Source organism: Magnolia sinica, chromosome 19, assembly GCF_029962835.1.
Source record: "Magnolia sinica isolate HGM2019 chromosome 19, MsV1, whole genome shotgun sequence".
NCBI classification, from domain to species: Eukaryota; Viridiplantae; Streptophyta; class Magnoliopsida; order Magnoliales; family Magnoliaceae; genus Magnolia; species Magnolia sinica.
This window is the reverse complement of record NC_080591.1, coordinates 44839409-44865539: the sequence shown is the minus strand read 5'-3', so window position 1 is coordinate 44865539 and position 26131 is coordinate 44839409. Positions and strand designations below refer to the sequence as shown.

At 40.3% G+C, this 26131-nt stretch overlaps 1 protein-coding gene across 3 annotated transcripts in view; it reads left to right on the top strand.

Moving 5' to 3' along the window:
* Positions 1 to 327: 327 nt before the first annotated feature.
* Positions 328 to 26131, top strand: part of LOC131234347 (ABSCISIC ACID-INSENSITIVE 5-like protein 5) — a 37718-nt gene continuing 11914 nt past the window's right edge. Inside the window, exons 1-4 of one of the 3 annotated variants that reach the window (XM_058231159.1) lie at positions 328 to 1311; positions 1771 to 1842; positions 2813 to 2842; positions 4767 to 4859. In XM_058231159.1, coding sequence (XP_058087142.1) covers positions 592 to 1311; positions 1771 to 1842; positions 2813 to 2842; positions 4767 to 4826 — 882 coding nt within the window. In that variant the 5' untranslated portion in view covers positions 328 to 591 and the 3' untranslated portion in view covers positions 4827 to 4859. Of the gene's footprint in view, positions 1312 to 1770; positions 1843 to 2812; positions 2843 to 4757; positions 4860 to 26131 lie in introns of all 3 variants that reach the window. The other 2 variants (XM_058231158.1, XM_058231157.1) reach the window with 2 other exon arrangements.

Below are 26131 nucleotides of genomic sequence, written 5' to 3'. Positions count from 1 at the left end.
AAGCGTAATTCACCGCCACGAAAAGAAGATACATAAATCAGCATGATAAAAAAATTCATTCGGACTACACCGTGTGAACTTAGCAGTATGGTATCAATCTTATATTATTCCGTTAGTATGTTCCATATGAGCTCTTAATCAGGATTGTTTTCTTTATATACGGTTGAAATAACGGTTCCTATCAGATGAACGGAAGAGATTTTACATATACAACATGATGGACCCCAGTAGCTTGGATGCTTTACGCGCGGCGGAAAACAGGCGTTGTAGAAAGTCCAGGTTATGAAATACGAGGATCGTTTGGCGTGACACGGCAGGATCTCGAATCGGAAAAAAAAAAAAAAAAAAAAAAAAAAACATTAAACCCGAAGCCCCCACAGTCCACCCACAAACGGCAAAACCCGCATTGAAGCTGCAACGAGGACCGGCCTCCCACTTTTCCATTTATAGGAAAACCGCCTTCTTCCCAAAAACCGCTTTTGCTTTCCGGTTTTATCCATCCGGAACCGGTTCCCCTTCCATTGTTCAAATCAAACCCGCCCGAAACCCACGCCGAGAGAGAGAGAGAGAGAGAGAGAGAGAGAGAGACGGATGGCGTTGTCGAAGGTGATGACGTCTTCCACGTCTGCCAATTCGGATCTGACGCGCCAACCCTCTTCCTTATATTCTCTAACTGCCGCGGAGTTCCAAAGCTCATCTGTCAGCAGCAGCAGTAGCTGCACCATCGATCCTACCAAGGCCTTTGGCAGCATGAGCATGGACGACATCCTCCGCAACATCTATGCTGACAGCAGTCATCCTACGGCTGAGATCCTTCCCCCTCCCCATGATCCTGATGCTGGCCCCTGCCCCCTTTCTAGGCAGGGCAGCTTCTCTCTCCCCAAGTCCGTCGCTGCCGGGTCCGTTGATGAGGTCTGGAAGGAGATCTCCGTTGCCGACCGCAGGATCTCCGATGGGCTGGCTTTCAAGGATGCAGCTGCGTTCGAGGAGATGACGCTGGAGGATTTTCTTGCCAAGGCCGGGGCGGTCCGTGAGGAAGACGTTAGGGTCCCGTCAGGGCCCGCTTCCACAGGGCAGGGGGGTTTTGGTGGGGATTCGGTTTTGGGTAGTCAGTTTCAGCCACAGCAGCAGGTCGCCGAGGGTTCTTCGGTTCTAGGGTTTGGGAATGGAGTGGAGGGGGGAGGGGGAGGGGGAGGGGGGAGGGGGAAGAGGCGGGCTGTGCAGGAGCCAGTCGATAGGGTCGCACAGCAGAGGCAGAGGAGAATGATCAAGAACAGAGAGTCGGCTGCGAGGTCGAGGGAGCGGAAACAGGTCAGTCATGTCCTTGATGAGATTGTGTCTTCTTTATTGAGCAATGCTGCTATGCCCTGTTTAGTGAAGGGTTCTGTTGATCTCGTGCGCCATCAAGTGGATGGGCCGCAAGCACATGAAAATGGTAGAGGATAGGATTGTGGCAGTCATATGATTAGTACTGTACATAGGCCAAAAAACGATGGAATGATCCACATTCAATAGGTCAAAGTGACTAAAACCGAAAGATCACAGTTTTCCAATCACCATGGTGTTTTGCCCAGTCGATGCACATGGTGGCCACTCAGTAAATCAACCATCCTGATCACCATCATGTTGGCTACCTGTACAGTGAGATAGGTGATGGTCCACATCAAATTACTACGGCGAGCTGCTTAGAGTAGCATTCTTCTTTATTTCCTTTCTTCTTTAGTTTCACCTTGAATTCTGATGTATGCACGTTGTATCTCTGTCCTGAAGGCTTATACAGTAGAGCTGGAATCTTTGGTCATGCAGCTGGAGGAGGAAAATGCACGGCTACTAAGGCAGCAGGTGCTACATTTCTGTTCGAATTTCAGAAGTTTTTAGACTTCGGTTGTGGTTGCATACATTATTGGATCAGGTTTTCACAATTAGTTCAATATAGAGGAAATTACCAAATGTGAATTACCTTCTTCCTATTATTCATATAAGGGAACCTTGGTCCTAGTCATGTTTATGTTGCTTTTGAATTGAAATTAATGTGACTGCAATGTGAGAGTCACTTCCTCATTCCGAATGCTAGGTGATTGCAGTTTGGTCATTCCTTCTTTAGTCAACCAATTATTGGAATGCAATACGATGGTTCATCTAAATGCTGCCTTTACGGATCGGGCCGTTGTTTGCAGCCACTGAACATTGCTTGAGTAGGTACATGCCTGCCTCCAGACTAACCAATGGACATACCCAACTTTCTCCCATTTTTTGCCTAGGTTGAAGATGGTGGACGGCGCCTGGGGGAGGATTAAAAATTGGACCTTGACCTGTTTAAACTGGGACGGGTACGGATACCTGTGGATCTAGATACGTATTCACAGCCCTAGACACAACATACCTATGCAAGGACCCATTGCATTGTTTGTTTTTCATCAACAAAGTTATCAATATGCCATGGTGGTAGTTTCAATAGTTACATTTACTTGCGTAGTGGCTGTAGTTAACTATTCATGTGATGCACAAGGTGAACAGGATATGGCTTGTACTGTTGAAGACAACGACTGGTGTATTTATTTATTTATATTTGGCTTAGACGTTTGACTAGTTTTTCATATCTGTTGGACAACTCAATAGTCTTGGGAAACAAGCAAAGTTTTTGGTAAATATTCTTGTTTTTTTCTATTGTTTAACTTTCAAGTTAAACAAAGGAACTCAAATACATTTTGCAATTGCCCCTGGTAGTTTTTTATTCAAGTTTTTATATTTATTTTTTCGTATGTTTCCTGTGGCCCAAATGTTGTGAGCTAATCAAAGTTGTAAATTGCAGGCGGAGCAGACCAAGAAGAGGCTTCAGCAGGTATGTCTTGGATTTGATTCCATTACTGATTCCTACTGCAATAATTGGATTTGATTCTCTTGCTGATTCGTAGTGCCGTAATTTTCACATTTCTTCAAGCAGATGTTCAAAGATATTGTACATTGCTTTGTTTAAGGTCGAAGGGTTCCAATATATGAGAAAGCATCAAAGTACTATGACCCTTTGGATCTCATTTACAGTCATTGACACCTTTAATATGAAATCTCTGAGGGGATGATCAATAATGTTGGATGTTGGAGGTTATAGTCTTGTGCTTGTCTTTTGGAACCCAGACTTTGATCCGTCTTGTAGATCCAAGTCATGCAAGCTCTGAGTAACATGAAAATTAAGGATTTTGAGCTTCGAACCAACAAGAGAACTTTGATGAATTTAAGGGTTGTACTTTTGCGTTGTCAATTCGGCCAATTTGGGGCAAATGAAAAATTCATTACGAATTATGAATCAATTTGATTCACTTAATTTGGAGCACATAGGGATGGTGTACTTCATTTATGCCATTGACATCAGCAGCCACATTTGGGAGAATGAGCATTTTCAGTGGGGACCAGTGTTGTTCTATTGGTCTTGATTTTATGAGCATTTTAAACTTGTTGATTGTGATCAGCAAATGCAATAGATTATTGATAGTGCTTGATTGTAATAAACTTATGTAATAGCCTATTATATTGCGTCTGTGGGAGTTTTTTGGCTCTCATTGCCAGTTCCCAGCCCCAATAAAGGAGAGTTGCATCAGGTTGTTAGCCAATGTCAAACTTATGCCATAACTTTCATCATGAATCCGAACAATATGATGATTTTATGAGCCTTTTAGTGACTTTGTTTAATTTACTGATGCCCGTTTTAAAGATAAAATTTACTGATGGCATTTAATGAGCACTTGTAGTCATTTTGAAGTAATCAGATTTAGTTGGGTTCTAGCCTGTAGCTCAATGGTAGACAGGGTGCATTCAACATTGAGGTCTTGCTTTCGAGCCCAGATTACCTATATATGTTGAGGTCTTGCTTTCGAGCCCAGATTACCTATATATATATATATATATATATATATATATATATATATATATATATATATATATATATATATATATATATATATATATATATATATCAGATTTAGTTTGAGATTATGGGTCGCAAAAGAATGATTCATTTGAAGCTGTGATGAAGAATCACTTCCATGTTTTACCAACCTTTGCTGTTTGTTCTTTCAAAAATCATTTTGATTTGATTTATCCAGATCTTATCCATCCTACTTGAAATTTCACATCTTTCAAGCTCCATATGAAGTATGCTCGTCAATGTTTTGGTAGATATTGCATGCTAAAGGCTATTTGACTAAACCTATTGGAATGTTAGAGGAAAATGTAGTTAGGTGATCAAATGGAGAATCCTTTTCTCTTTGATTATTTGATTAGGGTGAATCATGAATGGGGATCGCTTCCTTTTATGAGTGAAATTTGTTATGTTGATTCAAACAATATGAAGTTGAAGTCGTTAAACAAAAAAAAAGAAGAAGAAGAAGAAGAAAAAAGAACAGCAAAAAACAATGTGTAGATGGGGTACTTGACTAAAAGAAAGTTGTGTAGCCTATAACAGCTGATCTGAAATATGAGAAAGGAGAAGAGAGCAGTTAGATCATCAAATCCTGCTAGTACCATTTAAACAATTATTTCCTGGTCTCTGAATATTGAGTCGAGTGATTTATTGTTATATTTGACTGTAGGGAAAAAGTCAGGATACTGTTAACAGAAGTTTAACATGCTTGCATTTATAATCTGAATTAAGAAATTGCAAACTCTCTTTTCATTGACAAGATACTAGTTGAATAGTGTACCACTGAGGACTGTTTGTGTTTGGGAGTAGTTTATTCATATGTTTTCTAACCTGCTCAAAGTGTTCAAAGGATGCTGACATTCATTGGAAACAAGTTGAGGATGCTCAAAGTGATTTTACCTGCTCTTAAATCGCTGATTGATCAAGAGTCAAGACACTTGCGGTAATGACCAATTAAACTTGTGGTCGATTCCACACTACTATAGTAGGACAAAAAAAAAAAAAAACACCATGAATAACAAGTCGTGGAACCTGTTGCATATGATCCTATGTTTCTTAAACTGTCTTCTAACTTAGTTATTCATTATCATGTCCATCTAGCCGGGGATGTTCTGCCTGCCTTTTGCTCTTTAGCGGGACTACCAAGTCCCATGTCATGTTCCTAGGTGCAATTTATCATTGTGGTTACAAACCAGAAAGAGGAGACTCTTGATGGGCATATATGTCATTAGTACACAAAGTTGTATTTAAGCAAGTCTCTAGATGTGCTCAAAAGTGGATAGCTATCTAAGTCTTACATGCACATGCATATGCATTTCCCTTAGGGCGTGTTTGATTTTCCAGAGCATGTGTAAATACCCTTGAAATGGGTAATTATTACCATTTCACCCGTTTGATAATCCATCGAACTTTTTACCTTGGAAATCGGTTCAAAAAGTTAGTTTAAATTTGTGGACCCTAAGTTGATGTATATGATATATCCATTCCGTCCATCTGTTTTACCACATTAGTTTTAGGCATGAGCTGAAAAATGAGGTAGATTCAACACTCAAATGGCCCACACCAAAAGAAAAAGTGGCCCTAAAAGGTTTTTAATGGTAAGTGTTTGATTCCCTTTTTCCCGTGGCGTGGTCCACTTGAGCTTTGGATATGCCTCATTTTCTGGCTCATGCTATAAAGTCATTAGGCATAACAGATGAACGGTGTGGATAAGCGATATGCATCACGGTGGGACCCACAAGTTGTGGCGTTCTCGATTTCCGCATAAAAAAGCAAGTGGTCAAATCAAACATTGGGAAGAGTGAGGTACATACAGGGGAAATAATCATTATATATTTACATGGTATTTATCGGTGAATTGAAAAATCAAACATGCCCTTGGTTGAAATCACTATTGTTAGCGTGGAAACACTTTGAATGCTATCCCCTTCACTGGTGTTTATCTCCTAGTTTTGTTTGGATTCGGTGTTGTGTTTAACAAGGGGTAAGGCGAACATTTCAATCGTACGTGAGGAAATGTCTCTTGGTTCTCTCTCTCTCTCTCTCTCTCTCTCTCTCTCTCTCTCAAAATAATAAAAATAAATTTCTCTTGGTTTGTTTATGGAGTTGGTTATCTACAACTATATTCACACATCTTCCTTGAGGGAGTTATGAGCAATGTTCACAATATCGATACTATCGGCCGATATTGTCGTTTTCGCTGGCCAGCAATACGAAACTCCTCAAAAATACAAAAATCACAGAATCCTGTCAATCGTGCGATTATTGCAAGATATCGCAAAATATCATGCGATATCGCCGATACTGACTATATATTGTATTTTATCATGATTTTCACTTGATTTTATACACAATATCTTTGATGCAGGACATGAAATTTAAAGATGATATGGGAGATTTTAGGCTTAGATCATACTAATTCAGAAACAATAACATAAAAATTCCACATCCCACACAAAAGTCCAAACATTCGATTAAGGAGAATCTATGCGGGTCCAGGCCTACACATGATAGGGCTGGATCAATAAAATTTATGAACCAAACGATGCTCAAAGATAAGAAATAATCATCCACACATGTATAGTAATCAACTCCTAATCCAAGAGATTTACTAGTTTCAATTCAGGGAATCCTAGGGTGAGAATAGAGGTAGAATTTGAGGATTTAGGACCATCTATGTCACGCCCCAAACTCGAAAACTGGGTTCACAAAATTCCCGATTGCCGAATCCGGTGCTAACAGCCTCTGTAGTACCCCATTCTCGGCTCCTAGCGCTCATAGGCCAGATGCTGATCCTGGGATCCTACAAGGAGGATTTTTAATATGAATTTGTCTCATAAGAAGCATAACCACAAGTATACCCAGATCACAAGAACAACATTATCATCACATATCCACTAATATAATCATTTGAGTACAATACTGAAAGGGAAATACAATATAGAAATATCAAAGAAAACTCCAGAAGCTCAACCGCACGCTCCTACCTCAGCTCGGCTGCATCATAATGTCACCTGCATGCATCTATCGTGCATAAGCTTATAGAAAGCTTAGAGGATGGTGTAAGTGTGTGAGCAGTATATGCATGCTCAGAATGTAATATCAGAGTAAACAGATGTACTGATAAGTCCACGAACCATACAATATCAGAGTAAGCAGAAATACTGACAAGTCCATAAGTCATACAATATCAGAGTACGCAATAAAAATCAGCTATGCAAATGAGGAGTTCAAGAGCCAAATATCAGATGCCGAGGTTATAATGTAATATGTAAAACCTGCTGAGTCCGTTTAGGCCATATAAGTGCAGAAACATAACAACCTAAAATGCCATATGCCTGCGGATGTAATGCAATATGCGATGCGAATGAAATGACCAAGCTGGAATGTGAAGTCGGGATGATAGTACGTAGTATCGCAGGCTACGGGGTCCACCACAAGGGACTTCTATCCAAACCAGTCCCATACATAAATTTGGATAGTCAGACTCAATGTGGTAAACTCTTGATCTCAGGTTAGTCGCGCGCCCCAACCGAAATCCTGGTCATTGCGAAGGCACACGTAACAAATAGTTGCGCACCACCAACCCGAGTGGATAGTGAATGAATGAAGGAATGAGTATACAACGCTTGCTCAATAAGCCTACATAGCAGTACTGTACATCTCTGGGATCGTCACCGGGGTCTATTTCACTCTACGCCAGCTTGCTGCCCTTATCCGAACGCACAACTGGGTAGGTGGAAGAGACCTCACTATCCACCTGTCAATATCGGGCCCGGCTCGTCGATAGCGGATCCATTCCTCAAGCTGGTCAAACTCAACCTAGATATTGCCCCCTCACTTAGGCGGGTAAGGTCACACCCCTTCCCAACCGACCACGACACAGTGGGAGATGCAGCCTACTGGTATACGGCCTTCATGCGCTCATATATATTCACTCGGTCTAGACGTTGGGGTGTCCTCTGGTACCAAGAGGGTTTAGGGATTTTCACTCAGGGACATTTATGGCGGCCCGATGCTAGTAATAGATTTTTGGTGTCTCATTTGGCCATCCACGATATGCCCGTGGAGGCTACGTCCCTGATGTCACTAGGGCGTACAGTAATCACAACACAATGTAAGATGCATGAGTCATACAATCTAGTCATGCATCAATCCTGCGCATACCGTGTACTCATGTGAGATAACCTCCGCCTATCAGGGAGTCTCATAACAATATGCCCAATGACATGCAATGGTCAACCACATCTCATAACAAATATGTAGATGATGCGTATGGGCATGTATCATGATGCAATGCTGTCACATACTATCTCATAATCGGTACTGATAATCGGCCTCGACAATTAGAATCGGCCTCGACAATCGGAATTGGCTTCAACAATTGAAATCGGCCTCGACAATCGGAATCGGTCTCAATAATTGGAATCGGCCTAAGGGAAGGTCATAATGTGGACATTTAACCATTATCGCCTATCAATGTGGACATTCAACCAACATTGCTCCCAAGGAGTGACCTATAAAGAGCCAAACATAAAGTGGGCCCATGGCCTCACACAAAGGCCTAATATACATCGCAATGAGCCTCATACAAAGACTACATACACATTACTATGGGCTGCATGACGTGGACCTCGAACACATCACAATGGGCCTCACTCATGGGCCTCATATACACAACAGGTGGGCCCTGCACATGGGCCTCAAATACACATGTGGGCCCTACACATGGGTCTCATATGCATCAAATGGGCCACGTATCTGGGCCTCGAATACATCAAATGGGCCACGTATCTGGGCCTCGAATACATCAAATGGGCCTTGCCCATAGGCCTCAAATACATCACAATGGGCCTCGCCCATGGGCCTCCAACCTATCGCAATGGGCCTCATCAAATGGGCCGTAAATGCATCACCATGGGCCTCATACGTGGGCCTCATATACAACGAGTGGGCCGCACTGCTTGGGCCTCATATACAACAAATGGGCCACGCGACATGGGCCTAACAATACAAACAAGTGGGCCCCGCCCATGGGCCAAAATACATCATGATGGGCCTCATGGATGGGCCGCACCAATGGTCCTCAAGTGGGCTTGGGCCACACCAAAATCATTTCAATAGCTGTAGGTGTAACATGTGTATCACACTGTACACTATCATTCCATGGGGCACATGGCCCACTAATGATGATCAGCACTATCCAAATATTGTCCAGGTACAACAGCACCATCCAAACATTTCCCATGTAATCCCGTACCATCCAAACATTGTCCATATAAATCAGCGCCATCCAAACATTGCCTAAGTAAATCAACACCATCCAAACATTGAACAACACCGTCCAAACATTGTCCAGCACCGTCCAACATAATTTGGACGGTGTGGATGAAATAATACATCATAGTGGTGTCCACGTGGCGGCCCACTAGAGATTCGAGTCTGCCTTAGTTTAGTCCCAAGCCTTAAAACGGGCTTGCCACATGGATGGATGGTTTGGATGGAACACATCCACACATGGGACCCACAGAACTTGCTGACGTCAGTTAGCAGATGGGTCCCACCATCTGGACGGCTTGGATATCACGTGGGACCCACAGAACTGGTTTACGTCAGACCATAACGAGGTGGGGTCCACTTACTGACTGAAATGCAGCAGCAGCTATTGCATTAGGCACTCTAGCCGATTCACATCCACCGTCCATGGGTTGGACGGTGTGGATGGAACACATCCGGTCAAGGTGGGCCCCACACGCTGCCATGGTGGGGGTCCACGTCCTGATGATGGACGGACAAGATAAAATACATACATCATGATGGGGTCCACGCAGTGGACGGTGTAGATAAAATCCATACAGCATCGTGGGCTTCCACATCCATGAAATGTACGGTTGGATGGAACACATCCACACGTGAGCCCTGCAGCTGCTGGATGGTGTCCCACAGCGTCCTGGGCTGCTGGCCTAATCAATGGACGGTTTGGATATATGACTGGTGGGTCCCATTGTCCCACGGTGCTGGACGGTGTGGACACCACACAAAATCAAGGTGCGTCCAGCACCTTAGCAAGGTGCGTCCAACACCGCATCACGGTGCGTCCAGCACGTCTGGACGGCCCGGATAATATACATCAGGTGGGCCATCAAAAAAATCAAGAAGAGGAGAGAGAGAGATCGGAGTAGTGGAGGGACCCCGCCACTATGGGTCCCTCTTTGATACAAATCGTATATCAAGATGGGTCCCACTATATGTGGGCCCTCAAATCACAAAATCAAGTGCTTATGAACACCCACCGTTAGATCTCCTCTTCCTTCTTCCGCCAATGCATGCTAGAGCTCCAATGGATGGACTTCAACGGTTGAGATCGATCATGGAGGGTGGGATTGGATGGTAGGAAGGTGGGCCACACCTAGCTCTTTCTCATGGAGAGCTTGGACGTCCACCGCCCATGGTTGCTTGGGAGAATGAGTTTGAAAAGAGAGAGAGGGAGAGGATGGGATGTAAGAGAGGGATGGGTGAGTGATGGGTGATGGGGAGAGACTTTTGGGGATGGGTATGATACTTGGGGATGGATGGGAGTGATGGGGTGTGTACTTGACATTTGATGGGACATTCTCTTGGGATTTGCAACGCGTGGCATTTTTCTTGAACTAAACGCAGGCCCACATCTCCTGGCTCAGGTATCGCCTCAGCGTGTAATACGCGGCGTCAGAACCACAGCGACGGCGCGGACGTAAGGGTACAAGTTTCGGGTCGAGCCAACTCTGGTATATGGGACATGACTCAGGATTGCGTGCAAACGCCGATAACAGATTGAGAGTATCTGGAATTCGACTTGGAGGACCGCGGAAGCTTATGGAACAGTACGGGCTAGGATACGGGTCTCACAATCTAGGGTTAGGGTATATGAAAAACAAATATGAGAGAGTATAGGAGAGGGAACCCTAAACTAGAAGACAGCTGTCACGTGCGGATCACGAGTGGGACCTGGTGCACGTGCACTGGTGATTGGCCGCATGTGTGGGGCCCATGTACCCAAAAATCCTCTCATTGGGGTTGGTCGGCCAGGCTTGGGCTTCAAAACCCCCAAATTTCACATCGATTCGAGCTACAGCCTGGGCGTGGTGCTCCGTCGAAGTTTTAGCCACCCTGTAGGGCCAGATTCTGCAAATCTATTGAAGAGAGGGAATTTGTTGCAATAAGGGACAGATTTGTAGCGTAGATGATTATGGGAGATGAGAAGAGTGGATGATATAAGATGCGTAATAGAGATGGCGATGGATGGAAGTGAATCGGGATAGATGTGGCTTCACACCACGGTAGTTAACCCTTCGAAGAAGGGAGGGCTTTGCACCCAATTAGGCTTCACAATTCAGAGAGTAGGAAAACGCAGAATTTTTATTACTCTTCAATGAATCAAAAGAACTACAAGGGGTGCCTATTTATAGGAAAACCCTATACCCCAAAACTCGCGCTATATGTGCAACTTATTACTTGGCGATGAAGTAAGCTAAAATAAAAACCAATCAAAGAAATCTAAAGCGTTCATGATGTTCTAAATAATTTAAATAAGCAAAATTTAAAGTATGAACTTAATCCGACTAGAGGGCTACGATTATGAGATCCCATGGTGGGCTTTTCTTAATTGTCAGGCCCGCTCTTTTGAATCAAAACTTCGTCTCCTAACTAGAAGGCTCTCCCTGGACGTCGTCATTGATCCAGATCGACGGTGGGGTCCTCCTTCTGGCGTATGTGCGTAGGGGGCGGCGTGCGTGCGCGTGATGTTCCCATCAATTCTCCCTGGCTGCGACGATTTTGCCATTGGCGAAATAAAACTCCTCAACCGCTCCATGATGTCAGGATCAAGTCTCTGAAGCTCTTCCTTAGTGAACCACGTGCTGTCTGAAGCTAGGTGTGACTTCCATTTAACCAGGTACTTCTGAAACCTGCCGTCCGACGTTGAAACTATCTGATGGTCCAGGATATCCTCTATTTCTTCTCTGGGTGTGTGAACGTTATGTATGAGAGGCAGAGGCTGGGAAGGAAGGTTAGAAAGAATAGGTATGGAAGGTAGAGGCTGGGAAAATGGGTCAGGACAGGTAGGTATGAGAGGTAAAGGCTGAGAAAATGAGTCGAGACGGGTAGGTATGGGACGTAGAGGCTGGGAAAATAGGTCAAGAAGGGTAAGTATGGGAGGTAGAGGTTGGGAAGAAAGGTCAGAAAGAGTAGGTATGAGAGGTATAGGCTGGGAAAATGGGTAGGGAAGGGGCCATGGTTCAAGGGATAAATATGGGGAATCAGGATGGGTGGGCGAAGGGCCGAACAGAGTATCAGTGGTCCCCTGAAAAGTAACTAGATCTTCCACATCGAATGTGAAACTAATTCCCATGTAAGGTGGAAGATCTACCTCATACACATTGAGACTGTTTCATTTTATAATTTTGAAGGGTCCAGCGCTACGTCCGTGTAACTTATGAACGGGCCTTGTAGGGTTCCGCTCGTGCCTGATGCGGACCATCACAGTCCCAAATATTGAATTCTTTGAAACGTTTATACTGGTTTGCAGAAAATTTGTAATGTTCACTACTAGTAGTGATCTTCTGCTTGATTTCTTGATGCCATGAATGAAAGTGATACGCAAAAGACTTTGCAGGCTCTGACGTCCTATGGGACAGTGACATAGAGACAAGATCAATAGGTTTTCCCGATTTATAAACAGTAACGACTTCATAAGGACTGAGATTTGTGGACCTATTGACAGAACTATTAAACGCAAACTTGGCTGTAGGTATTACGGTGTCCCATGTTCTGGTGTGCTCTATATCCCTCCTAGGGGGAGACTCATTTGGTAGATCATCAGGAAAGACATCACATAACTCATTTATTACTGGAATGACCTCAGTGGGTAACTCTACACTAGCCTTTGGTGCACTCTCCAGCCACAAGGCCGCACATGTTGTACCCCTCAAAATAGTGGTCTTGATGTTCCTCATGGGGTGGGTGCACGGGTGTATGCCCATAATTGTTTCTTTGACCAACTCCATTCATTGGTCTATCCTCCAGGTCACCTGCCTGAGATTGGACATCTACCCTAATGGTGAGGTTTGTCCTGGCGATGATCTTTAGTCGGGTAATGCGCACCAGTGTTTCAAATAGTGCCCGTAGCGTACGCTACGTAGCGTAGCGTGGCCGTGGTGCTATGTAGTGTCCCAAATTGCGTAAATCCCCTGTAGCGTACGCTACAAGGGTCGTAGCGTACGCTATAGTTACGTAGCGCATAGCGTCCGTAGTGTAAGCTACAATGTATTTTTTTTACTATTTTTTAATTTTTTTTTCACGTTTTCTTTGTTTCTAATGTTGAGGAATGTGACACTTGTATTGTACTTAGTACTTTTAACCTATGGGATTTTTTTTTTCTTTTCATAATTGTGACTTGTGGTTTCAATTAGACATTATTAATTAAAGTGGTTTGCTTAGAAAGTTGTTGATGTGATAATTATTTGATTTGACTTATATATGCGGATTGACTTTTGATAAATGATAACTAATAACTTTTTTGAACATGCTTATAACTAATAAAATGAATCATATTTTAGGCATTTATATATATATTTTTTCCTTTTTTTCACTATTTATTATATTTGTTGTATTTTTAAATTAAAAAAATAGAAGTATTGTGTAGCTTACGCTACGCGCTACGTATTTACGCTACACGCCATAGAGGGCTGAGTGCTACGCATCACGCTACCGCTATTTAAAACACTAACGCGCATATCAAGTTGTTCAAAGCATTGGTTCATTTCCAAGCGCTTATCCAAAGACCCGATCTGCTAGGATAGCTTGTTTAGTGATTCTAGCAGTTGTTCCATGTTTAGTATAGGGTCCAAACCAAAATTCAGTAATATAGTTGTCAAAATATAAAATATTTATTTATTTATATTATTTTTATTTTTATTTTTAAGAAATAACCTAGTTTCTAAAAATAAAAAAGGAAAGTTTCTGAAAACAAATTAAGAAAGTTTCTAAAAATGCAACTTAGTTTTTAAAAATGAAAAAAGGAAAGTTTCTAAAAAAAACAAATTAGGAAAGTTTCTAAAAAAACAAATCAGGAAAGTTTCTAAAAAAGCAACCTAGTTTCTAAAAATGAAAAAAGGAATTTTTCTAAAAACAAATTAGGAAAGTTTCTAAAAATTTAGTTTCTAAAAACAGAAAAGAAAAATTTCTAAACCTAGAAATAGAAAGCTAAGTTAATTTCTAAAATAATTTAAATAAGCGGATAACAGAAAATTTCAGCAGCTTATGTCAGGGTTTATGGACCTCTAAACAGTCATATATGATGAGAATTGATGCGTAATGGACATAAACAACTAAACCCTAAACATGTAATGCATTCCCCTATAAGAACCCTAAGCTTTGATACCAAATTTGATGCAGGACATGAAATTTAAAGATGATATGCAAGATTTCAGGCTTAGATCATACTAATTTAGATACAATAGCATAAAAATTCCACGTCCCATACAAAAGTCCAAACATTCAATTAAGGGGAATGTATGCGGGTCTAGGCCTACACATGATAGGGCTGGATCAATAGAATTTATGAACCAAATGATGCTCAAAGATAAGAAATAATCATCTACACATGCATAGTAATCAACTCCTAATCTAAGGGATTTACCAATTTCAATTCAGGGAATCTTAGGGTGAGAATAGGGATAGAATTTGAGGATTTAGAACCATCTAGGGTTAGGGTTTATGAAAAACAAATATGAGAGAGTAAAGGAGAGGGAACCCTGAACCAGAAGACAACTGTCATGTGCGGACCACGAGTGGGACCTGCCGCACGTGCACTGGTGATCGGCCGCACGTGTGTGGGGCCCATGTACCCAAAAATCGTCTCCTTGGGGTTGGTTGGCCAGGCTTGGGTTTCAAAACCCCCAAATTTCATGTCAATCTGAGCTACGGCCTGGGCGTGGTGCTTCGTCGAAGTTTCAGCCTTCCTGCAGGGCCAAATTCTGAAAATCTGTTGAAGAGAGGGAATTTGATGCAATAAGGGATAGATTTGTAGCGCAGATGATTATGGGAGATGAGAAGGGTGGATGGTATAAGATGGGTAATAGAGATGGCGATGGATAGAAGTGAATCAGGATAGATGTGGCTTCGCACCACAGTGGTTAACCCTTCGAAGAAGGGAGGGCTTCGCACCCAATAGGCTTCACAATTCAGAGAGTAGGAAAACGCATAATTTTTATTAATCTTCAATGAATCAAAAGAATTACAAGGTACCTATTTATAGGAAAACCCTATACCCCAAAACTCACGCCATGTGCGCAACCTATTATTTGGCGATGAAGTAAACTAAAATAAAAACCAATCAAAGAAATCTAAACCGTTCATGATATTTTAAATAATATAAATAAGCAAAACCTAAAGTATGAACTTAATTCGACTAGTGGGCTGCGATCATGAGATCCCATGGTAGGCTTTTCTTAATTGTCGGGCGTACTCTTTTGAATTAAAACTTCGTCTCCTAACTAGAGGCCCTCCCTGGACGTCGTCATCGATCCAGATCGACGGTGGGGTCCTTTTTCTGGCGTATGTGCGTAGGGGGCGGCATGTGTGCGCGTGATGTCCCCATCAATCTTCCTATAGCCACCTACCACGGGATCTTCCTCTTGACCATTCCGCAAATTCGAAAAAAATATGGGAAAAAATCTCTCTTATTTCAAATTTTCCTGAGGGAATGGCCTTCGACTGGATTTGGTGGGTCAATCGTTGACAATGCTGAATAATGTAAGAAAAGCCTAAAACCCTTTTTTTCTTCTGGAGAAAATTGTTTTGAAAGAAACCAAATTTTCGATGGGGTTTTTGGGGTTTTAGGTGGGGATTTTGAAAAAAAATATGTAATTAAGGCGAAATTTTATGGATTTTTAACGGATTCAAAATTGTAGGGGCTTGCGTGCTGTGCCTTTAATGGAGAAGAAGACAAGGGTTTCATCTTTCAATTCGAGTGGATTCGGTGCGACTCCGATTGCACTTAAGATGGTGTGACCCTTACTGTGGGGCCCACCTTGATGTATATCTTTTATATCCATTTTGTCCATTTGTTTGGAGAGATCAATTTAGGTCATGAGACAGAATGAGGCAGATCTAAAGCTTGAGTGGACCCCATCACAGAAAACAATGGGGATTTAACACCTACCATTAAAAACTTCTTGAGGGCCACATAAGTTTTCAATCATGCTGATATTTTTGTTTTCCCTTCCTCTATATCTTCTTGAACTTATGAACAAGTTGGATCTCAAATAAACATCATGGTGGGCCTTAGGAAGGTTTCAAGTTTCAAGTTTCAACAGTGGGCGTCACTGTCCCTGCTGTTTTCTATGGTGGGGTCCACTTGAGCTTTGGATCGGGCTCATTCTTTGGCTCATGCCCCAAAATGATCTCTTCAAATGGATGAATGGTGTGGACACAACACATACATCATGGTGAGGCCCACAGTTAGGGTCCCACCCACATCGCTAGTTTTGTGTGTAGCTCGGATTGGGGAGTACCCCAACTTCGGGCATGGTTTTGGTGGATCCCTAACTGTGGGGCCCATTGTAATGCATGTGCCTTACATGCACACTATCGTCCATCCATTTTGAAAGCTTGTTTTAGGGCATGATCCAAAAAATAAAAAATGGAGCGGATCCAAATGTTAGGTGGACCATAACACAATTAACAATAGTGATTGAATCCTCACCATTAAAACTTCATGGCGTCTACCTGTTGGTAAGGTCACAAAGACCTAGATGAAGAGACCACACAAATATAAGCTTAATCAAAAGCTTTTGTGGCCCATGAAAAGTTTTTAATGGTCGATTACCACCGTTTCTTGTATTATGGTCCACCTAAGATTTGGATATGCTTCAATTTTAGGACCATGCCCTAAAATGAGTTTTCAAAATGGATACACGGTGTGGATATAAGCAAAATAAATCAAAGTGGGCCCCACGGTCAGGGATCCCACCCACCTCGGTGTATCTGGGATCCATTGAGCTGCGCCTCCCAACTCTGTAGGAAGCGGATTGCATACTGGGTAACTCATACAGAGTAAACTCTATGGTGCCCACCGCGATTTATGTATTTTATCCACTCCGTCCAACAATTTTATTAGATAATTTTAGGGCTTGAGCCCAAAAAAGAAGCATATCCAAAGATCTAGTAGACCACATGACGGGAAACAATGTGAATTGAATGTCTACCGCTGAAAAATTCTTAAGGGCCACAAAAGTTTTCAATCAAGCGTTTGTGACCTTATGAACAAGTTGGATCTCAAATTCTCAAATAAACATCACGGTGGGCCCTGCGGAGTTTCAAGGGTGGGCGTTACTATCCCCACTGTTTTATGTGGTGAGGTCCACTTGAGCTTTGGATCGGCGTCGTTCTTTGGCTCATGCTCGAAAATGATCTCTCCAAATTGATTGACGGTGTGGATACAACACATACATCATGGCAAGGCTCACAGTCAGGGTCCCACCCACATCGTTGTTCCATGTGTGTTATATCCATGCCATTTATTATCTATTTTTCCATATTATTTTAGGTCATGATCTTGAAAATGAGGCAAATCCAAAATCTCAAGTGGACCACACAACAAGAAAACAATTGTGATTGAACGACCACCGTTAAAAACTTCCCAAGGCCCACTGCATTGTTTATTTGCCATCAAACCTATTGATTAGGTCACAAAGACCTAGATCCAGTGAAAACACAAATATCAACTTCATCCAAAGACTTGTTATCCAACAGTTGTGGCCCTGAGAAGTTTTTAATGGTGGGCGTTCAATTACCATTGTTTCCTGTGGTGTGGTCCATATGAGATTTGAATCTGCCTCATTTTTGGGATTATGGTCTAAAAATATTTGGAAAAATGGATGGACGGAGTAGATAAAAAACATACATAATGGTGGGGCCCACAGAGCGACATCCAGTAGCTACTGGCTACTAACAACGTCAATAGGCAATCCGTGTCCCGCCAGGACCTAGCTAGAGACGAACAATCCCATGGGGCTTGTGGTGGGGCCCACCATGATGCTTGTGAGAAATCCACTGTCCATCCATTTTTCTAGAGCATATTAGGGCATGAGCCTAAAAATCAGGTAGATCCAAAGCTCAAGTGGGCTGCACAACATGAAACAGTGAGGATTAAAAGTCCACCATGCCCACTATTTCTTGTGGTGAGGATCTGCTTCATTTTTGGGCCCATACCCCAAAATGAGTTGGCAAGAAGAATGGACGGCATAGATATAGAACCCATACATCGAGGTGGGGCCCACATAATAGTAATTGTCCAATGGTCTTATTTTAACAATTAAGTGTCCACTAATCACAGGTTAATTGTGTTTTTCAATCTGTACGCTTGCTTTTTTTTTTTTTTTTTTGAATGAATTAATTGTGTTTTCATACATGTCTTGATATATTTATAAATGTTATACATTCAATTTGAATCACTACATTAGTTTAGTCAGACAATGCATAACTTAAAACCCTATATAGAGGAAACCTATTATGTTCTCTTCTTTTTCGAGATGTTATGATTTAGAAGTGTGTATTAAGGTATATTTTTTTAAAAACAATCCTTGAAGTTTCATTGAAAAATTCAACCATTTCCCCAAAATTTGCCCATATTTCTCAAAAATTGCAATAAATTACCCGATACAAATGATATATCTCTTGTGATAACTGATATGTATCTATATCCCAAGGGTGCGATACATAGCGCGATACCGATATTTCGAACACTAGTTATGAGAGTCTTACCTTGAACGACTGTAACTTGATCTAGGCCAATGACGATTGGGTTCCTTCACCAATTGTTTTATGTATCTCTTTCGTTTGAAGCTGTTTGATGCATTTCTACTTGCCCAAGGTATTATTCCCTAACATAAGTTGTTATCGCATGAGAAGTTAAATAAAACTTACATTATATACTCTCTTTTAAAACTTACATTATATGCTCTCTTTTATCTTTCAAAAAAATAAAAATAAAAATTTACATGCTCTCTTTTGTGGTGAACTTTGATTTTAAATATTTTGAGGTTGATGCTTTTGGCATATTTTTCAACATCTCATCTCCTATTCAAGGTTAGACCCACTCTTATCTTTGTCAATAAAGATGTATGATTTTAGCATTGTCAAGAGCCAACCTCTGATGTAGGTATACTAGGTATAGATGGCTTCCCTCGAAGTAAAAGTGATGAGTTCACTTCCTTCCTATTTATACACAACACCAAGTGTTAACCCCTAAGAAGATGACTACGGGTTACAGGCGTGGCATTCAACTCAACTTGTACAGTCACTAATAGCAATGACAGTGACACATCTGTAATATGGGTTAAAGGCATGGCATTCAACTCGACTTGTATGCTCACTAATGGCAATGACAACAACACATATTACGGATGTGTCACAACTAGTCATATGCAACTACAAGTGAAAAAGAAGAGATGCATGCACTTGTGTAAAGACGTGCATGTACAATATTAGATAAGATACACCAAGAATCAGTAGCAACCACAACAAAAGATGTGTGTGTGTGTGTGTGTGTGTGTGTGTGTGTGTGTGTTGATCAATGGATGCATTTTATTTTATTTTTTGATGAATGAATTTTGTTTCGTATTAAAAGAAAAAATGAATGACAACTTGTGGATATACCTTTGGCCGAAAAAAGGAGCGTGGGTTATGCAATATATTACAGTTAAATACTAGGGGACTGCACAAATACATTAGGTTGGTTGTGTCTCTTATCTACAATTAACAAAGTATTTTGAGTGACACCCTCTTTGGTTAAGGAATCCTCTTGCTATTGCTTGAACATGGAATGTACCAGAGTGATGCTCCTGTTTTGCATTCGAGGTCTTCCACTTCGTTGAGGAGATGAGCTAGTCCTCATGGTTTGTGCTCCTTGCGACTCCAACCTATGGCATTGCCAGAGTCTCCCTCCATAATAATTGGGCTTAAACTATATCTCGTTGCTAGTCTTAAACAGCTATTTTCATCATCCTTGAGGCTGCTCTTGAAACATGGAGTCCATATGACCGTCCCCACAATATTCTGGCTAATAGATGCGAGCCCGCTGGGTCTGTTGAGATTTTGCGCATAGAGATGCAAATTGAGCCTTGAGTGGAATGTCTAAACACCAACAATCCTCATGGAATCATGTTCTTGCCAGTTTTCTACTTTGAGCCCGATGTGTTTGTGGAACGTTTGGAAGGTTGACAATATGGCTCTCCTCTTTCTCCATGAGAACTAAATTTCCTGATCTTATCATCAAGATCCTATTGGATCTCCTTCTCATGCTAGCAATTTTATGGAAAAATGTAGTGTTTTGTTCCCTTTACCCATTTTCCCTCAACTGTTGTCTTTAATGCATTCATTCTTTACTGAGTGAGAGCTTGAACTCATTTTGCACCTTGGCAGCCTGACCGCATTTGTCTTGCACTTTGTTCCCTTCCTTTACCGATGCGTTTTTGGAACATTTGGAAGGTTGGCAATATGGCTCTCCTCTTTCTCTGTGAGAACTGAATTTCCTCATCTTAGCACCGAGATCCTATTGGATCTCCTTCTCATGCTAGCAATTTTACGGAAAAATGCAGTGTTTTGTTCCCTTCCTTTACCCATTTCCCCTCAACTGTTGTCTTTAATGCGTTCATTCTTTACTGAGTGAGAGCTTGAACTTGTTTTGCATGTTGGCAGCCGGATCGTATTTGTCTTGCACTTTGTTCCCTTCCTTTATCTATGTGTTTTTGGAACATTTGGAAGGTTGACAATATGGCTCTCCTCTTTCTCTGTGAGAACTGAATTTCCAATCTTATCACCAAGATCCTATTGGATCTCCTTCTCATGCTAGCAATTTTATGGAAAAATGCAATGTTTTGTTCCCTTCCTTTACCCATTTCCCCTCAATTGTTGTCTTTAATGCATTCCTTCTTTACCGAGTGAGAGCTTGAACTTGTTTTGCACTTTGGTAGCCTGACCGCATCTGTCTTGGACATTGACTATCCTTGGACATTTACTGCATTATTTCTTCATTTTTTATCTTAATATTTCCGAAACCTGTTCCAGATTCTAAGCTTGGCTTCCGGAAGTTTTAGGTTTAAGCAGAACCTAGAGCATGCACCCCCTTCTACATCAAAAGCCACCCACCATGCTTGTAACATCGCCTAGAAGCCCAGGTGGCTACACCACATGTTTTAAAAGTGGAATGCTTTTGGCCCCCATGATTCCACATATGAGACCAGGCATATTGTTCTATGATCAAAGATCGATTTTTGGAAGGGCCATATAGTTTGCCTCTGGGAAAGTATCCTCCCAATGGGACTTCAATAGGAATGTGTCCAGCCTACTTGCCGTTCTGTTGTTTGACCACGTGTATTTTGCACTTTGAAATGGCACTTCCATGATCTCATGGCACTAAACAAACTCTTCAAAGCCGCTCTTGCTTGACGAAATTCAAGTACCACCATGTTTTTCTTTAGAAAATCGAATGATGTTGAAATCTCCTCCTAGACACCATCGTATCTTCCATTGATTCAAGCTCTTCCCAGAACTAAGGCCTTTGGGATGGACTGTTTGGTGTGAACATTACTGTTAAGCACCAGCTGGTAACATTCTGAACTAATTTTAGTATGGACTAATGTTTTCAGTATTGACGATATGACGATATCGGCTGATATATCCCACAATTAGTGTTCGAATATCGGTATCGCTACAAGTTTCACTGGCCAGGGATACAGAAACAATATCGATATCGCTGATAATATCGCTAATAACTGGAAATGCAAGGGAATATGGGGGAAACATGGGAAAAACAATGGAAAATTTTCAGTGAAACTTAAAGGGATGCTACAATACACATATTTGCATATTTAGGAAAAAATTGCTAAAAGAATGCATACATAATAAGTTTCCATTTTTTTTGGGGGGGGGGGGGTGCATTAAATGATAATATCGTTAACAATTTGATCACTACATACAACCATGCGCCCATAAAAAAAGAAATGGAATTTTTTTAATAAGCAAATTTTTGTATCAATACATGGTGATATTATTAAAATATCACTGAAACATTGGCAATGCAAGCGACACCCGCAATTTACACAATAAAAAATATTGGCGATACATTGGAGATATCAATACATTGCCGATACAAGCGGCACTTGGAATTTACACAGTCGAAAATATGTTGATACATTGGCGATACTTATCGATGAATCAATGATATCCATAGTTGTCAAATGTGATTGCATATGCGCGTACTCTGGATCGAATCGCGTATGCCATGATGGCATATGCGATCTTGGTAAGTATGCCATGGCATATTTTTGTATGCGACCAATATCCGATCGCATATTTCCCAATAGCCAGAGTAGAAGCAAACTTTTTTTTTTTTTTTTTTTCAATTTGGAGAACTTTTGCCTATAAGTAGGCACTCATATCCACTCCATTTTCACTATTCTTTACTCCAAAGCTCTAATCTCTTACTCTTTCTCTTACACCTCCTCTCTTACTCTAATCTCTCTACAATTATTTCAAGTATGTTTATTTTTTGTATTTTGTGAGTAATGCTTACTTTTTTGTAAATTAAGTTGTAAGTTGTTTCAAGTTATCCATTTATCAGTAAAATTTCTTTGTTCAAAGTTTATTCTCTTTTAATGTAGCTTGTTGATTGTTTTGTGAAAATTTATATAATATAAGTAATTAAATATATAACTTAATGAAACACTCAAACTATAACGAAATAAGTAAAATAACCGTACTAATTAGGCAAGTTTTTCCTATTTTTTAAGATTTTTTTTTTCAATTTTTTATTATTTTAAAAAATGCCATGGCATATGTGATTGTGTGATCACATATGCAATTTGAAAACATTGGTGATACATGGAATTTCTGATAATACCGGTGTTATCGGTATTGCTACCAGTGTTATCGGTATCGCCAAGCTGGAGATACAGATAATACCGGGGATATTTCGATAATATCAAGGATACTCTGAACAATGCCCGTATCTTATATCCCAGCCGTGCAATACAAAACGCATAGGTAATGTCGATATATCTTGCCTGTTCAATCTGACGAGCTCTTTTTTTTTCAATCATTTTTTTTTAAATTACTATAAATCATATTAAATCAATGTCAAATGGTTACAAATCTATAATTCTTCATGTTTTGCATGAAAAATCATGGATTTGGAGCTTTGATTTCAAGATTTGGGAGAGATGAGCCGAGTTACGGAAAATTGAGAAAAATTGAAAATTTCCAATTTCTCGTAAATTGGTTGCAATCGTTGTGTTCAAACACAAAATCAAACATGTATGTAACCTGATCTAGTGGTTCTTGGTAATTTTGGGATTTTTAGAAAAAAATATTTTTTTAAATTAAAATTAATTAAAAATGTGATTTTTTTTTTATTTTTATTTTTTGTTGAAATTCCACTTTCATCAATGATCAATTGGCCCTCATTTCAGAGTATTCAAGAGTTTTTGATGAAATCATCATCATATATACTTTAATTTTGGGATTTGGGGGAAGATGGGCTGATTTTCAAAAATTTGTATACAATTTGAAAATTTCTCAAAATTTCTCAAATCGGAGATGAGTGCCAGTATTATGTTAAAGAGTATCTTCACTGGTATCATTTTACTATGACTTGGGCATAATATTGTTAGTTTGTGAAGCAGTGGTACTATACCTAGCCCCTCCGAGATGAACATGATGATTTTGAGCCACCCACCACGCAACTTTATGGGTCTAAGCCACAACCACATGCATTATTCACATGTATGTTTGTAGTTTTCTACTTTTTTTTTTTTTGCTTTTCATTGTATCACTTGTGTTTCTATACATGTCTTGTTAAATTTATAAATTATATGAATAAACTTTTAATCAGTGTTGTCATGTGCGATCGTATAAGCGATTATGCAATCGGATCACATATGCCATGGTTATGCCATTATGCCATCGCACAATCGCATACATTTGCTCAGATCACATATGCCATGGTCGCATATGCCAGGAAGTATGCCATGACTTACTAAAGTATGTGATGTCATAATGGCATAACCATGTCATACTCTAGTATGCGATGGCATAATGGCCAATGGTCAAATTTCTTGTAGATTGTAATATTGTAACTTGTAACTTGTGTTGTATGCATCAACTCATCAAGATTCAAGTTATCAATACAATTTCTACGTTTGTAGTTTTCAATAATTATTTTTTTCTTAGTGTAACTTGTTGATTATTTAAATTTGTTTTGTTATATATAATATAATATAACTCAACGTATAGATGGTTTAGGTCAAACTAAAATGAAATAGTAAATAAACCCAATCCAATTACTTTTAATAATTAGACATTTTTTCTTAAAATTTGAGATTTTTTTAATGTTTTTTTCCATTTTCTTTTACCATTTTTTAGATTTTTTTAAATTAAAAAGAAAAAGAAAAAAGTCATTAGCCTAAGCGATCACTTGTGCGATTATGTGATGGCATAAGTCATCGACCTGACTTATGCGATTTTATGTGATTTAACAACAATGCTTTGAATATACTAGCATCGGTTTAGTCAGACAACGCATCGATTACGACCTCATAAGAAGGAACCTATTATATATATTTGTTTTTTTTTTTTTTTTGGTAATGTTTTGATTTCTAAGTGTGTATTGATGTCTTTTTAAATAATCCCTAAAATTTCATCGAAAAATTCAACCAATTTCGCAATGTATCCCCATGTTTCCCAACAACGACACATTATGTGATACAACCGATATATTTTATGCAATAACTGATATTTATCTGGATCCCAAGGGTGCAATACATACATGATAATGATATGGAAAACCTTGGTATGGACATTTTGGTGGTGTTGGAGTACTATGGTAGTGGATTTTTTGTGGGTTAGAAATTTCACGCCATGTGAATTATGGAAAAACTGTGGCGGCATCGTGCTCCTATGAATCACAACAATAAACCACATCTTCACTCTAAATATTGTAAAATCAACATTACAACAGTGTCTTCTGAATGAAAAACTGTGGTGCAATACATACGTGATAATGATATGGAAAACCTTAGTATGGACATTTTGGTGGTGTTGGAGTACTATGGTAGTGGATTTTTTGTGGGTTAGAAATTTCACGCCATGTGAATTATGGAAAAACTGTGGCAGCATCGTGCTCCTATGTATCACAACAATAAACCACATCTTTGTTCTAAATATTGTAAAATCAACATTACAACAGTGTCTTCTGAATGAAGCACCACCTAAAGCATAAGAAGAGTACAATGGTTTGTTGCTTAGTGCTTGGAAGAGGGAAAAGTACAACGAAATGAAACTTTTTATGAAACTGGAGGGCCGAGTTACTATTTGCATTCACAAGGCCCTGACAAGGAGGATGGAGAGAAAATTATAGCAAAAAGGACCCATGGACGATATTGCTACATAAAATGATGTCAAGTTAAGGTAAGTTACTATCAATACAAGGTGGAAGGGGATAGGAGTTTGGGTCCAAAGTGTGCCTAGAATGCTTTGCATTTAATTTTGTTAAGGTCCTTTTCTGCACTTATAAAGTCCATATCTATCTTCTGACCTAGTTTAAAGCTCCCATGTTCTCATGAAATCTGGAATACTTTTTCTTAAGGTGGAGGTTGAAGATGTAAAAGTACTGCTTGAAAAATACATGAAAGACGGGAAATAAGGGTGTCCCATCATGTTTAATTGTTGGACACAGTGAAAAATAAGAAAAGGAAGAGTGAATCCCCCTGTGGAGACCTCTAGACCTCCTGAATTGCCTTTCAGGGAACCAATAATGATGATTGAGAAGAATGCCGAGGAGATGCATGACCCGATCCATCTTTGCCATTTTTTGACCAAAGCCTGTTGTGCCCAAACGATAAAGGATGAATGGCCAGCTGACCTTGTAGACTTTGCAAACAACGCCTGGGTTGACTTTTCCCTTCATGAAATCAACAATTCCTTCACGATATGGATACCATCCATTATTTGTCGCCCCTAGACAAAGGCACCTTGGAATGTGGAAATTACTTAACTATTTCCTCTTCCAATATCTCTAATAAGGATTTTATATATGCTTCAAACAAACTAATCAGCACAAGGGCCTTGATCCCTTTTCTTTCATGCAGAAGCGTTGGAGGAACCTAACTACTACAT